At 43.8% G+C, this 14,512-nt stretch overlaps 1 protein-coding gene across 2 annotated transcripts in view; it reads left to right on the forward strand.

Annotated features, from left to right (window-relative positions):
• ANO2 (anoctamin 2) overlaps nucleotides 1-14,512 on the forward strand; it is a 309,976-nt gene that overhangs the window by 90,871 nt on the left and 204,593 nt on the right. For both annotated transcript variants that reach the window (XM_074326158.1, XM_074326157.1), the window contains exons 5-6: nucleotides 9,478-9,629; nucleotides 13,976-14,030. In XM_074326158.1, coding sequence (XP_074182259.1) covers nucleotides 9,478-9,629; nucleotides 13,976-14,030 — 207 coding nt within the window. The remainder of the gene's footprint in view (nucleotides 1-9,477; nucleotides 9,630-13,975; nucleotides 14,031-14,512) is intronic.

Genomic DNA, 14,512 nt, shown 5'->3' on the forward strand with positions numbered 1-14,512 from the left:
TATGTGATTCTTGACATGGACATTAAAGGTCTATTGGTCAGAGAGGAGCCAGAAATGGCAGCGTCTATGTCAGGGACTCTAAATGGATGCTGTGTCTGCCACTTCTGATACAGAAATTGATTTCCCACCACTCATCACTGGCTTACTCTGCTCAGCCACACTGGCCTCCTTGCTGTTCCCACAAAATGCCACACGTTTCCATCGCAGGACCCTTTTGCTTGCCCTTCCCTCTACCTGGAGACCCTCTCCAGGTACCCGTAGAACTTGCCCCTGCACTTCACTGGGGTCTCAGCTTCAATGTCCCCTCCTCAGGCAGGCCTCCTGACCACCCTGTATGAGGCAAGCCCCCACTCCCCCACCACTCTGCATTCCTTTCTCTCTTTTTTATCCCTAACACTCAGCACTTCCCCTACTGAGTCGCATGTTTGTATCTTTGTTTGTTGTCTGTATCCCCACTACACTGGCAGCTCCATGAGGTAGGGATTTCGTCTGGCTGTCAGCAACACCTAGAACAGGGCCTGGTATAGAGCAAGTGTTAAATCAACATTTGCTGATGAATGAAAGAACGGGTCACACCCCCTGACCTAATCCACTGGTGGTGGCTTGCGGAGAGTGATGCTGAGATGGGCCCTGAGGCCCCCTCCAAGGGCATTAGGAAGGCATGTGGTGACCACTTAGGGCTGCTGCAGGGTGAGGGGTGGCCGCACAGTGGTAGATGTATCTTAGTAGCCCTCCCTGCTCTGGGTCTCCTTTAGTTACCAAAAAACATGTAGAAAGAGTCTAATTGTACCTGGAAGGGGGCTAGGTTGTGTATAAGGGTTCCTAACCCTTTGAAAGTTCACATTTTCCTTCCATCCATCCATCCATCCCTCTATCCATCCAATGAATATTTATTTAGTATCACTATGTATGAGATACTCTGCTGGGGCTGGTATTCTGTGGGGACTGTACTGGTCCTGGCCCCATGTGGCTTCAGTGTGGTGAGGATTCATTTGTTAGATAGCTGGCTATGAGCTGGGAGGCATCCACAGAGAAAAAGAGCTAGGTGGACAGAGAGCCAACCAGAGGAAACTAATTTAGATGGGGGGCAGGGTGCGGGAAGGTGCCATTGGAGCTGAGACCTGAGGGCTGAATAGGAGTTTGCCAGGTAGGGAGGGCAGGTGAGAACCTTCCCAGAAGAGGGAAGGACCTGTCCTCCAGCCCCAAGGTAAGAAAACCCTGACCTGTGTGTGGAACTGAGAGGAGGCCAGTGTGCGTGCAGCATAGAGGCTGCGGCAGCCGCAGGAGGCACAGCTTGTAAGGGCCTAGTCAGCCATGTAAATAGTTTGGATTTTATCCCACATTTTTAAAGTCAGCGAAGATTCATTCATGGGTAGAAGACATACTGAGACAGAATTAAAAACCTTAAGTGAATACAGAGTTAGACATCAGAGCATGTGCATTTTATAAATACATTACTGTCTGCACTCAGCATTGCTATAGACAGGAAATCGACCTGTCGGCATAGGTAGGGATGACGAGACTGGTCAGCTTCTTGCTGTGCAATCAGAGCCTGCCTTTGGGCTCTAGGATGCAGCTGATCTCAGCAGCTCTTAGTGCTGTGTGCATTTTGATTGGTGAATGGCTTAGCAGTCATTCGCAAGGGTCAAGGCGCTTATGCGTGGAACTTCTCAGGTCCAGTTTCACGCAGGAGTGAGTATGTGCGCTTGTCCCGCCCTCTGCCCTCCCAGGCACCAACGGGGGATGAGAGCAGTGGATAAACAAACGCTGCGGCATCTTTAGCTTCTGTTCCTCATAACTTCTTTCATACATGGGCTTTCACCTTGCGGTGCGGCCATCCACTCTGTGCACCTCTCTGTGTCTGAGCCTTTTGACGTTAAAGGTGTGTAGGTGGGTGTGATGATAAACTTTAGCTCAGCTCTGCCTCTCAAAATGAGCACGATACTGTAAAGAATAACCGTCGACCCTCAGCTACCCAGTGACTGGAGGAGCAGAGGAAAGCACAAATAAATTAAAAGAGACAGCTAATCTGAATTCATGTCTGGTGGGCTGTGGGGTGTTAGCGGCACACATGTCCACAGCTGGGTTCACTCTCCATCTTTATGCTTCGTCTGTGTTCTTCCTGGTGATTTTTTCCTGCCAGTTGCAGGGAGAGACCCTCCTGGTCACTGTAGGGAAGTGACTCATGGGTAATCAAGATGATATTGTTTATATCTCATAGTGTTGCCCATCTCCCTTGATCTCTGGGGTCATTGGATTGCTAATTGTTTATCTGACATTGGGCACGTTAGGAAGCTGTGCCTCAGTTTCTTTCTCTGTAAAAGGGGGCTAGTAACAGGTATGTGTCCATGACAGACATCACTATAGCTTTGGCTCCCTGCAACCCAGAAAGGAACATGATTCCAATGTAGGAAGCAAACAAACCAGCCCTCAGACCACACTGCTGTGCCCCTCTGGAGGGGAGAGGCAGAGTGAGACAAGGGGAAAAAAGAAGTAAGAAGAGAAGGCATCTCAGTAAATCTCATAGCTGTGACAATGAGGCCAAAGCGAGCCTTTATGAGAACCACATTTGAGCCCTGGAATACAAAATAAGAGCAACATACTTTAAAAATTATTTATGATTTTAAGCACATGAAAGGCGTATCATGTACCCAGGGAGGGCATGATGGGGAACAGCTGGCTAACATGTGTCTTACCGTTTCTGAGGATGTTCCTAATTCTCTGATGTCCAAGAATAACAGTAATAATGATGCCGCTGCTGATTGTATTAATAATAATAAAGAGGATCGGGTGGCTTTCCTGGATCCTGCTGAACACAAGGGAAGAGCCCAGGCTGCCGGGATTGGTGGGGGCTGGAGGGGAGCTTCAGCCTGCTGCTTTCTCGGGGGGTCATGGGGCCCTTCCAAGAATCAGAAGTTTAAGGAAAGAGCCTGGATAAGGGAATTGGGAAACCTGGGTTGCAGGCCTGGTTTCACCATGGACTCGGGCGACTCCCTGCCCTCTGAGTCTCAGTTTTCTCATCTGTAAAATAGCAATGTTAACGCTACTTGACAGGCACACCTTGCAGAGTTTTTGTGGCCTCCTGAAATAGTGCCTGTGGAAGGAAGGGCGTGGTGCATTGCAGAGCATTCTCTATATGGAAGGTGCCCCATCATCTTTGTACTTCTCCAGCACCAAGCTCAGTGTCTGGCATCCAGGAAGTGCCTAGAAATATCCATGCTGTGAATGAATGTGTCTTCTTCATTACATGTTTAAAGCCGTAGAGTATTAGACTTGGACAATACAAGCCATTGAATCCACTCCTCTCTGTTATGGTTTGTTAGGTGGGTCAGGAGCAGTGCTAAATCTTGGACTAATTACCCCCACTACTGAGTTGACCTGAACACTCTATCCAGCGCTCTGGCAATGATGAAATTTTCCATTCTGGCTGGTGGCAATAGGTGCTATTCCCAATCCTTTCAGTCTTGGGTAGTTTCCTGACACCCAAGAGGGACTTTTTGCAGATCTCTGGTGTTCTTTGTGAAGTTTTCTCTTGGGTATCTGTCCTGTGAACTCCAGTTACCCTGGTCTCCCCAGACTTAAAGTTCTGTCTCCACAGCTCAGGAAATTTGCTGGCTTTTGCCTATTTCCCCTTCCTGCATTGGGGCGTAGAGCCTCTCTCAAGGTGGGGAGCTGGAGCAATCATAGACTTACCTTGTTTGTTTCCTGTCTCTCAGAAACTCCTTGTCTGATGTCCAGTAGCTTGAAAACTGTTGTCCTATTGTGTTCGGGCTGCTATAACAAAATAGAACAGGTCTGGTGGCTTATAAACAATAGAAATTGTCTGAGACCAAGGTCCAGCATGGTCAGGTGAGGGGCTGCTTCCTGGTTCCTAGCTGATGCCTTCTACTGTGTCCTCCCATGGCGGAAGGGGCTAGGGGGAGTCCTTCTGTGGGGTCTCTTTTATAAAAGCACTAATCCCATTCACGAGGGCTCCCCCCTCATGACCTAGTCATCTCCTAATAGCATCACATTGGGGATTAGAATTTCAAGATATAAATTTGGGGAGGACGACACAAACATTCAGACCACAACAACCATTCTTTCTTCCTTCCTTCCTTCCTTCCTTCCTTCCTTCCTTCCTTCCTTCCTTTCTTTCTTTCTTTCCTTCCTTCCCCTCCCTCCCTCCCTTCCTTCCTTCCTTCCTTCCTTCCTTCCTTCCTTCCTTCCTTCCTTCCTTCCTTCCTTCCTTTCTTTCCTTCCTTCCCCTCCCTCCCTCCCTTCCTTCCTTCCTTCCTTCCTTCCTTCCTTCCTTCCTTCCTTCCTTCCTTCCTTTCTTCCTTCCTTTCTTCCTAAATGCTTTGGTTGTTTCAGGTGGGGTAAATGTGGTCCCTGTTACTCCATCACAGTGGGAAATATGGGAAGTGGAAATTCCTCAGTTCTTTCAAGAGATGAAGAACCTGAGAGGGGGAGTGACTTGCTCAAAGTCACACAGCTAGTTTGTGTCAGCAAGGACCAGGACCCAGGTCATTCATCAACAGACATTATTGTGTTCCTGCTGTGTGCCAGGCACACGGGATATGGTCCCTGCTCTATAGAAATTTACAGTCTGTTGGGGAGACAGATAAATGAACCAAGAATAAGAGAAGAACATGACACATTTTATGACACAGGTATTTGTTCACTGTGTACTAAGGAAGCATGACAGGAAGTGAGTGGCCAAGGAAGGTTTCCTGGAAAAGTTGATACTTGAGCCTCGTGATGAAGGAGAAGGAGGAGTAATCCAGGTGAAAACGGAGGGGAGAAGTTCGGGGAATAGATGCAACACATGAAAAGGCATGGAGATAGAAAGCAGGTCCTTTGTCCTCCAAGCCTACTGGCCATGGTATTGTGCCATGGGTCCACCCATTGTGTCTTATTGTGGGTATGTGTCTGGCTCCATCCTGCAAAAGTCCCCGAGTCTGGGAAATCTCTCTCCAGCATAAGTCGGCTGTGGTGTTTCAGCCTGGGCATTTTCTTTTGTGCTGGGTCTTGGTCAGGGCTGTGGAGTGGATGTTACCTGGAGGTTTCTGGTGGGATGCTGGCCTTCTACACCTACATTTTTCCTGGAAGCAGACAATATTACTCTCAGGGATTTGTAACACCCCTCCATCCCCCATCAAGAAACAGTCACAATTTATGCCTGTTTCTCTAAATGAGCTCTACCAGATCCACTTCCAAGATGAGAGTCAAGAACGGCTTGGAGGTTCTCAGCTAACCTTCTGCCAGAACAAGGCCTTCAGATAATTGCTGGGTTATTAATCTGTACCAACTGAATACATTCCTAACCTCTGCCAGGGCTGGGCTCCTGTGCGCCTTTGCACTGGGGAAGCCTTTCAGCCAGCCAGAAGCTTTAGGCTTTTGGCTTTTTTTCCAGCCTGGTTTATTTCTACCAAGATCTGTTACCTAATGGCTGTTCTATCCCCAACCTGGGCTCCCCCAGTGGTAGCAACTGCTGTCATTCATGCTGGTGTCCCAGACATTTATCATTCATTCATTCACTCATTTAAGAATAGGAATCTCCATCCTTCATGGATGTTATGGTTTGGTGGAGCAGTTGGACGTTACTTAAATATCACTCAAATAAATGTAAAATTACAACTGTGACAAGTGCTATGAAGGAGAGGAATTTGGACCCATGAAATACTGTAAAAGAGGGACTTGAATCTGTCAGGAAGTTGGGGAAAGATTTCCCCTACAAGTGACAACTGAGTGAGACCTCAGGTATGAACAGGAAGAGGTGAAGAGGGAGGGAGGAGAGGAAGCGTGTAGAGTGCTCAGCTACTGGAAAGACTGCAAGCGGGCCAGCTGCTGGGTGCAGTGAGGAAGGGGCTGTGGGGCCAGGACCACGGGGAGGCTTCCAGAGAGTCCCATGAGCTGTGTTAAAAATGTTGGTCTTTATCAGAAGAGTGATGGATAATTGTTGAAGGCTTTTTCCTAAGGAGGTGACATGATTAAATTTTTGCTTCAGAAACATCACTGTGGATCCAATATGGAGACTGAATTAGAAGTGGACCAGAGTAGGGTTGCCAGATAAAACACAGGATGCCTAGTTACCGTCAAATTTCGGATAAACAGTGAATACTTTTTTAGTATAAATATGTCCCAAATATTTCATGGGACATATTAATCCTAAAAATTATTGTTGTTCTTGTATAATTTTTAAGTATGTCCAAATATTGCATGGGACATACTTATACTGAAAAAATATTTATTGTTTATCTGCAATTCAAATTTAACTGGACATCTTATATTTTTATTTGTTAGATCTGGCAACTATAAGCAAGAGAAGATGTAGGGTGACCATTTATTGCTGTAGGTGAAGGCTCGTTAGAATAGGAAACCAGAAGTGGAAATGGAGAGAAGTGGACAAATGGAGAAATACCCTTGGTTGGTCCAAGTCTGTCATTCCAAGGCATCTGGAAGGTAGAGTCCATCAGCGTTCCTCCCGCTCTGAAACTTTAATTTCCATGCACATGCCATTTAAAGACACACGGTTATGGGTATGATTAGTACACTGCAATCTCAGTGCAGGGTCCAGGCCTGATAAGACCCTGCCCTAAATGACCCGTGAGACGTGTGCTGGGACAATATCATCTACCTGACCCGGTCCCTCCAGGCCCAAAGATGCCCGAGGGGTGGACTCTGCATTGCAGTGACTAATGTGTGTGAAGGAGAGATTTGGCAGAGGCAACACTGTAAATGGCACATTGCTTTTTACCCACGATAACTGTGTTGTAGCTAATGAAGCTGGAGGATAAAGCAGTGGACATAGGCTTTGCCAGGCGGTTCAGATGCTGCAGCATTTATTATCTGATCTACACTATCTGTGTGATCTTGACTGAGATGCTTGGCTTTGCAGTGTGTTTCAGATTAGTGCTAATGTACATCAAGAGCCAGGCACATCGGTCCTGCTTACTAAATGGTATGTGCTCCTAGAAATACACAACCCTCTTGTTTCAGAGAGCTGGCTCATTCTTCTTACACAACCCCACTCGATTATCTTCTCGATTCACAGCTCTGGTTGTGTCATTGTTCAAACCCTTCACTGACTTCCCATTACCTTGTGCAGCACAATCTCCATGCACTGATCTCATCTTGCCTTTCTGCCATGACTGTCACTGTGTCCCCATCAGAACCCCGTACTCCAAACAAACCAGGCCATTTAATCCTTCTTAAACCTGCCTCAAACTTCTATACTTTTTTGTTTGTCTGGAATGTCTTTGCCTGTATCTGTTCAGATCTTATTCATTAGAAGTATTTATAAGGTAATGTTAATAGAAGTATGATCAAATAGGATAAAGCATGTGTAGAAAATAAAATAAATGCCCATCACTAGTGAAATGACAAAACAAATTAGGATTCACGTCTACTGTGTAATATTTTGCATTCATTAGGTAGCTCTACAGATATCTATCTATCTATCTATCTATCTATCTATCTATCTATCTATCTATCTATAGATAGGTATAGATAGATATAGATATAGATATAGATAGATATAGATATAGATATAGATATAGATAGATAGATAGATAGATTGTTAAGTGAAGAAAAGCAAATTGTGGAACCATATGTGAAATATAATCACAGTTTAGGAAGGGATTCAGTTATACATGTACTTCGGAAAGAGTTGGGATAAAACATACTCAAATTGTTAATAGAAATTTCCTCTGGAGAGGAGGATGGGATTGGGTTGGAAGTGAAAAGAAACTGTTAACATTTAGTTAATATACTTCTGTGGTTTTGGTTTGTTTGTTTACTAGAACTGTCTCAATTTTGTAACTGAAATTAAATCAAAATGCATAGAAAAATTTATTAGAAGAAATAAACTGTGGTTATGTTTTGGTTGTTAGATTGGGGAGGTTCTTTCCCTCCCCTTAACATCATTATTTTATTAAAGAATGAAATGATAGCAAAGGAAAGTTTTCTTTCTGTTACAGTCCAATAGAAACACTACGCCCTCTATGACACATTTTTCTGATTCCTCAACTGGATGTGCTGTCTCCTTTCTTTGAACCCTCAAAGCACTTTGTATGTCTTTTGGGGCTTTTATCTCTGTCTATCTTAGAAGTTTTTCATACATGTTTTACTGCCTGTCTACATTTAAGCAACTCGAGGATATCGTGATAGTGAAGAAACTGGCTTTTAAGTCAGAAAATCTGGATGATGGCTCTTGTTCTGATTATCTATCACAGTATGACAAATTAGCCCAAACGTAGTAACTTAAAACAGTCATTTTATTCTGTCTTAGGAGTTTTGGGTCAGGAACTTAAGCAGAGCTGCGTTGGGTGATTCTTCTGCTCCATGTGGTCACATACCTTATGACTGAGGTCACTTGGTGGGATTTAGCTTGGGGTTGAGCTGGACAGGCGGGTCCAAGAAGGCTTCCCTCACATGCCTGAAGCTAGGCAGTACAGCTGGAAGACTGGTCTCAATCTAGGCTTTTCCCTTTCTGCATCCTTTTAGCACCTCTCTGCAGACTTCTTACAGGTGGCTCAGGGCTGCAAGAGACCAAAGCGGGAGCTGCCTATCTTCTCTAAGGATGGAACTGGCATAGTGTCACTTCCACTGTACTGGTCAATCTGCCACAGAGCCCACCCAGATTTAAGAGGGTGGAAACAGAAATGCCACCTTTTGAAAGAATTTGTGTAAAAAATTACTGGTCATCATTAATCCGTCACAGCTTTGCTATGAGAAGTACAACCCCTGTGTCTCAGTGACTACATCTGTGAGTTAGAAAGACCAAAAACTATAATGTATGTGAAAGTACTCTGTGCTTATACTCGTATAAAGTTTTATGTACTATAAATATCAATGATTATCTTGGTACTAGCTCTATGCCTTACTCAAGGCAGATACTCATTAGATGTTTAGTATTTTGAAAGCAGACTCATTTATAAGATAGTTCCTAAGAGGAACACACAAAGAAAGTGATGCTACATGATGTAGTTGTGGAGTATAGACTTTGGATTAGGTTGACATGAGTTACATCTAAGCTGTCACCCAGTAACTATCTGTGTGACCTTTGCTGGCTCATCTCACCTTTCTAAGCCTTAATTTTCTCATAATATGAGACTAATATTGTCTATCTAGCTGGGTTGCTGTGAGCATTGGAGCAAATATGTATAAAGCGCTTAGTATGGTGACTGTCACATAGTAGGTCTTCTGTTTCCCTTAAGATGATATAACAAAATCGTTTAGAAAGTTTGGACTCCTCACTCATTTCTTTACACTGGTCACCTCCATTCACATCGAGGGGCCCAGAGCTCATGTCCTGGTGAAAGCAATGGGGAAAAGGAAGGACCCTATTTCTTGTTTCTCCCAGGCTCCTCCTCTCCCCAGAGTGGTCCCCTCCAGACGACCTGGACCTGGTGCAGCTTTGGTTGTGAAGTCACACTTGTCTGAATGTTGGGTGTGGCCTCCTTGCAGAGCTATGGTTCTGCCTGTTTTTCGCAGATGTACGAGATCAGATCAGAAGGCTCCATTACGAAGAAGTTCAACGAGATTCTGCAGAAGCTGAGCTCGCCCCTGAAGCCCAGGGTTCCAGAGCACAGTAACAACAGGATGAAAAACCTCTCCTACCCATTCTCCAGGGAGAAAATGTATCTGTGAGTATTAGAGTTGTGAGGGTATGGACGTGAGGGAGGATGGGAAGGAAAACCAAATACCACTCAGCTCATAAAGTGAGTGTCCCATGCTTAGGAGGTAGGGGAGGAAACGTGCATGCACGATGAACTATTTCCTGTGTCTTCTTCCCTAGGTGAGATTATCACAAATAGCTACTGACTATCACCCCGTGATATAGCTTATGGGGAAATCTGCCATTTCAGTCATTTTGCATGATGCATGGAGGCTCAGGGAGCAGACAGCCATAAACATTGGGACTCAGATACCTGTCTACCTTCTGTGGTGAAACCATTCTGCCCAGTTCCAGTCTAATAGGGTTTCAACATACTGTGATAAACCAGAGAGAAGGTGGATAAAGCTTCTGGATTTCTGTACTTTCAACTGCCTACATGCACTTGTTGACTTTGAGGAGACTCCTTCCCTACACCCCACCCTGGAAGAGGGAATAAGAGCTCCTCACAGGGACGGCCATTTGTGAAACTGTTGGATAGGAGAGTCATGGTCGGGAAGTGGGCGCTGCAGCAGCCAAGCATTTATTCTGTTTAAGAGCTAATGAGAAAATAAAGGACTATCCAGAGTGATAAGAAAATCAAGCAAGAGAGGAAAAAAAAGGAGCACAGAAAGGTAGAAAAGATATAAGGATCTTTCTCTTTTGAGGAGATGGCATTCATGGAGCTGACTTTCTGCTGTTCATTGGATATTATCTCCTACCCATTTCCGCCATGTTAGATAATTCTATACACAAGTATATGCTGTTGCTTTTGCATAGGAGGTGTGATTAAACACTATGGTGAATGTTTAAATAAAAAAAAAATTTACAGTAAAAGACACATTGCCATTGATCCCCCTCAAAATAGTCCCCCTCATTTCAAACACACTTATCCCATCATCCTTGCCACTTTCTGAAGCAGTTCTAGAAATCCTCTTTCATGAGTGTCTTTAGTTGCGCTGCCGTGGCTTTCTCGATGTTTGAAACATTTTGATTTTGGGGAAGAGCCAGAAGTCACGTGGTGCTAGATCCAGTGAATAAGTTGGATGAGGATACACCTTAATTTTTTTTTTTTTTTAAGTTTATTGGGGTGACAATCGTTAGTAAAATTACATAGATTTCAGGTGCACAATTCTGTATTACATCATCTATAAATCCCATTGTGTGTTCACCACCCAGAGTCAGTTCTCCTTCCATCACCATATATTTGATCCCCCTTACCCTCATCTCCCACCCCCCACCCCCCTTGCCCTCTGGTAACCACTAAACTATTGTCTGTGTCTATAAGTTTTTGTTTCTCATTTGTTTGTCTTGTTCTTTTGTTGTTTTTGGTTTATATACCACATATCAGTGAAATCATATGGTTCTCTGCTTTTTCTGTCTGACTTATTTCGCTTTGCTGTATACCAGAAGCAATGTGTGTCACGGAGCATTTTCATGATGGAGGAGGATTTATGGCACACTTTAAAACACACCTTCTCTCAACCATAGCTCACACCCAACTGGCTGCACTGAAACTTGTCACGCACTGTTACTAAGGTTCAATGTGCCACTTCCTGTGTTGAAGATCGCCGCCTTTTCACTGGATGGAACTTGGCAGCAACATTCAGTGTATTTTGTGATCACAATGGAAAGGCTCCCACATCACTTCTGGTACGGCAATTTCTGTCAAATAAACACAGTACAGTGAGTCCTCTTCCACCTTGTTTACTGGATCTGGCACCGTGTGACTTCTGGCTCTTCCCCAAAGTCAAAATGACCATGAAAGGTAAATGTTGTGAATCAATTCAGGACCTTGAGACAACCATGACAGCTTAATTAAAGACACGAAAGAGGACTTCTAGAACTTCTTCAGAAAGTGGCAAGAATGATGGGATAAGTGCATTCGAAGTGAGGGGGAGTATTTTGCAGGGGATTAATGCAATATGTCTTTTACTGTAATAATTTTTTTTAACGTAAGCATTCACCATATTTTTTGATCCTACCTCATATATTCCCTCATTGAGTGCTTACTCCCCTAATGATGCTGGTACCAATTTTAGTCACCAATTCCAATATGTGTCTGGGTTTTCCCACACCACCAAGAAATTCTCCCACACCAGCTAGGTGATCTATCATTCAACTCAATTCTGACACTACCTGGAAATAGCATTAAATTTCCCAGATTGAAGGATCAGTGTCACAAGACTGTCCTCCACTTCAGATGCCAGTTGCAAGTCCAGATTGTTACCTGTGCTGCTGACCTAGTGGCTATAAATCAGAGGGTTCCCATGACCTCTCCTTGGGTTCAATTAATTTGCTAGAGTGGCTCATACCATGTTTCCCTGAAAATAAGACCTAGCCGGACAATCAGGTCTAATGCATTTTTTGGAACAAAAATTAATATAAGACCCGGTATTATATTATATTATATTACATTACATTACGTCACATTATATTACATTACATTACATTATATTATGAGATCCAGTCTTATATTATAGTAAAATAAGACTGGGTCTTATATTAATGTTTGCTCCAAAAAATGCGTTAGAGCTGATTGTTCGGCTAGGTCTTATTTTCAGGGAAACATGGTAGAACTCAGGAAACCAGTTTATTCACTAGATTACTGGTTTATTGCAAAGAATATTAAAGGATGCAAATCAACAGTCAGATGAAGACATGCAGAGGGCAAGGTCCCAAACAAAGGAACTTTTGTCCTTGTGGAGTTGGGGCCTGACATGTGACATGTAGGAGAATTCTGGTTCCCTGACGTGGAAGCTCTCTGAAACCCCTCCTTTTGTGATTTTATGGAGGCTTCCTTATGTAGGCATGGTGGATGAAATCATTGATAATTGATTAGTTGAACCTCCCGCCCCTCTCCCCTCCTGGGAATCAGGGGCTGGGACTGAAAGTTCCAACCCTCTATTCATGGTTGGTTCCCCTGTCAACCAGTCCCCCACCCCAATGTTTAGGGGATTTCCAAAAGTCATAACAAACCCAGGTGTGTTGGAAAGGGGCTTGTTATGAATAACAAGACATCCATTTCACCTTTATGGCTCAGAAGTGATTTCAGGAACTGAGGACAAGAGACCAAATATTGCAACAAAAGATACTCCCATTGCTCTTATCACTCAGGAAATTCCAAGGGTTTTGGGAGCTGTGAGCCAGAACAGTAGACAAAGGCAAAAATACATATTTATGACAAATCACAATATCATACCCGCCTTGTGAAGTGGCTGTCCAGATGCAACTATCTCTTTATTATAGAGAAGAAACCAAGGTCCAGGCTGTGTCCAAGGTCACACAGACTTAAGTGGCTGAACTGGAACCGGCATGTTGACCTCTTGGCCTGATGTTCTTTTTGCACCCTGTGTTTCCCTTCCATAGGCTTTCCTTCATGTCAGTGCTAGCATATGAATTGCTATTCCCACACATCGCCATTGATTCAGCTTCTGTAATCTTTCAAGTCCAGTTCCTAAACACCTTTTTCTTGAAGAATCCTCTGTTCTTTTCAACCAAAATATGCTCTCTATTCTCTGAGTTCTTATAGCAATGGTCTACATATTATCACGTTCTACGCTGTATTAGTTATTTGGAAACACACATACCCCAGTGAATGGGCTCCGGTGTGTATGGGGGTGGCAGGAGGCGGGGAGCATGTTTCCTGGCTCTGTGTGTCCTCTAGCACATTGCCCTAAGCACTGTTAGCTCTGCACAGTGTTGTTTTTATTTTGTTTTGTTTTGTGTTTTCTCAGTGAAAGGTCCATATTTGAAGTTTAGAACAGACATAGGCCTTGCATAATTAGGAGTTTGGTATCTAATTGGTATGACATGGTGCCAACATTAAATGAAATTTTGAAAAACAAACAGTTATAATCCCAACATCCTGAAACTATATTCATTTGTTGTTGTTGTGTTTTTATTGTTTTGGTCCATGCACAGGAATCCTTTGTGCATACTTTCAGTTTTAAAACTGATCATGGTATAATATTTTTCTATCATCGTCTAAAAATTTTGTATTTATAAAGTTTTCATAATTGTAATTTTCAATGGCTGCATGATAAACTATCATATAGATTTTGGAATTGCATCTGATCTCTATAACTTTATTATAAGTAACGTTGTGATAATATTTTTACTTATGGAACTTGTTTCCTCTGTTGAATACATTTCTATGATAGATTTTCAGAATTACTGGGTCAAACAGAGTATAAACATTGTGAACGTGTGTGAGTGTGTGTGTTGTACACATCTTGCTATGTTGCTTTCTAAACATTTGCTCTGGGCCTGGGTGACAGTGATCTCAGAACAAGGGTACTGCAATGGGTTGACCTTCTGCTTTCTTGGTGTCTCCAGGTACAACATCCAGGATAAGGACACTTTCTTTGATAATGCCACCCGTAGCCGCATTGTAAGTAAACAAGTTAATCAGATGCGTAACCTGATGTGGCGGGCCCAGGAAGGGGTGGGGAAAGACCAAGTACCCAGTTTGGCAGGGCATCCTCTTGTCCGCCCTGCTACCTCCCATCCTCATTTCCTTGGAGTTGCCTAGCAACTGAGAGGCATGTCCAGGAGCTTTCTAATCCCAGTAGCAAAAGAAATAGCGAACAACTGCCCTCACTCAGTGTTCAGAGGAGTGTCTTCTCTCTAGAGTTGTCCATTTAGACTCTTCTTGGAATCACAGAGCTTGTGGGAACTTTTAGCTAGTCAGGTGACACCCTTGCTTTACAGTTGAGGAAACTGAGACTCTGAGAAGCAATGAATTGAAAAAAAAAATTCATGCAGATTGTTAGTGTCCAAATGAGGACTCATTGCTGGGCCGTCGTGCTTCTTTCTTCACCCCGAAAGGAGTCCTGTGCATTTCCATGGCAGGTAATTCTAGAGCTAGCCAGT

The sequence above is a fragment of the Rhinolophus sinicus genome, linkage group LG02 (genome assembly GCF_036562045.2).
Source record: "Rhinolophus sinicus isolate RSC01 linkage group LG02, ASM3656204v1, whole genome shotgun sequence".
NCBI classification, from domain to species: domain Eukaryota; kingdom Metazoa; phylum Chordata; class Mammalia; order Chiroptera; family Rhinolophidae; genus Rhinolophus; species Rhinolophus sinicus.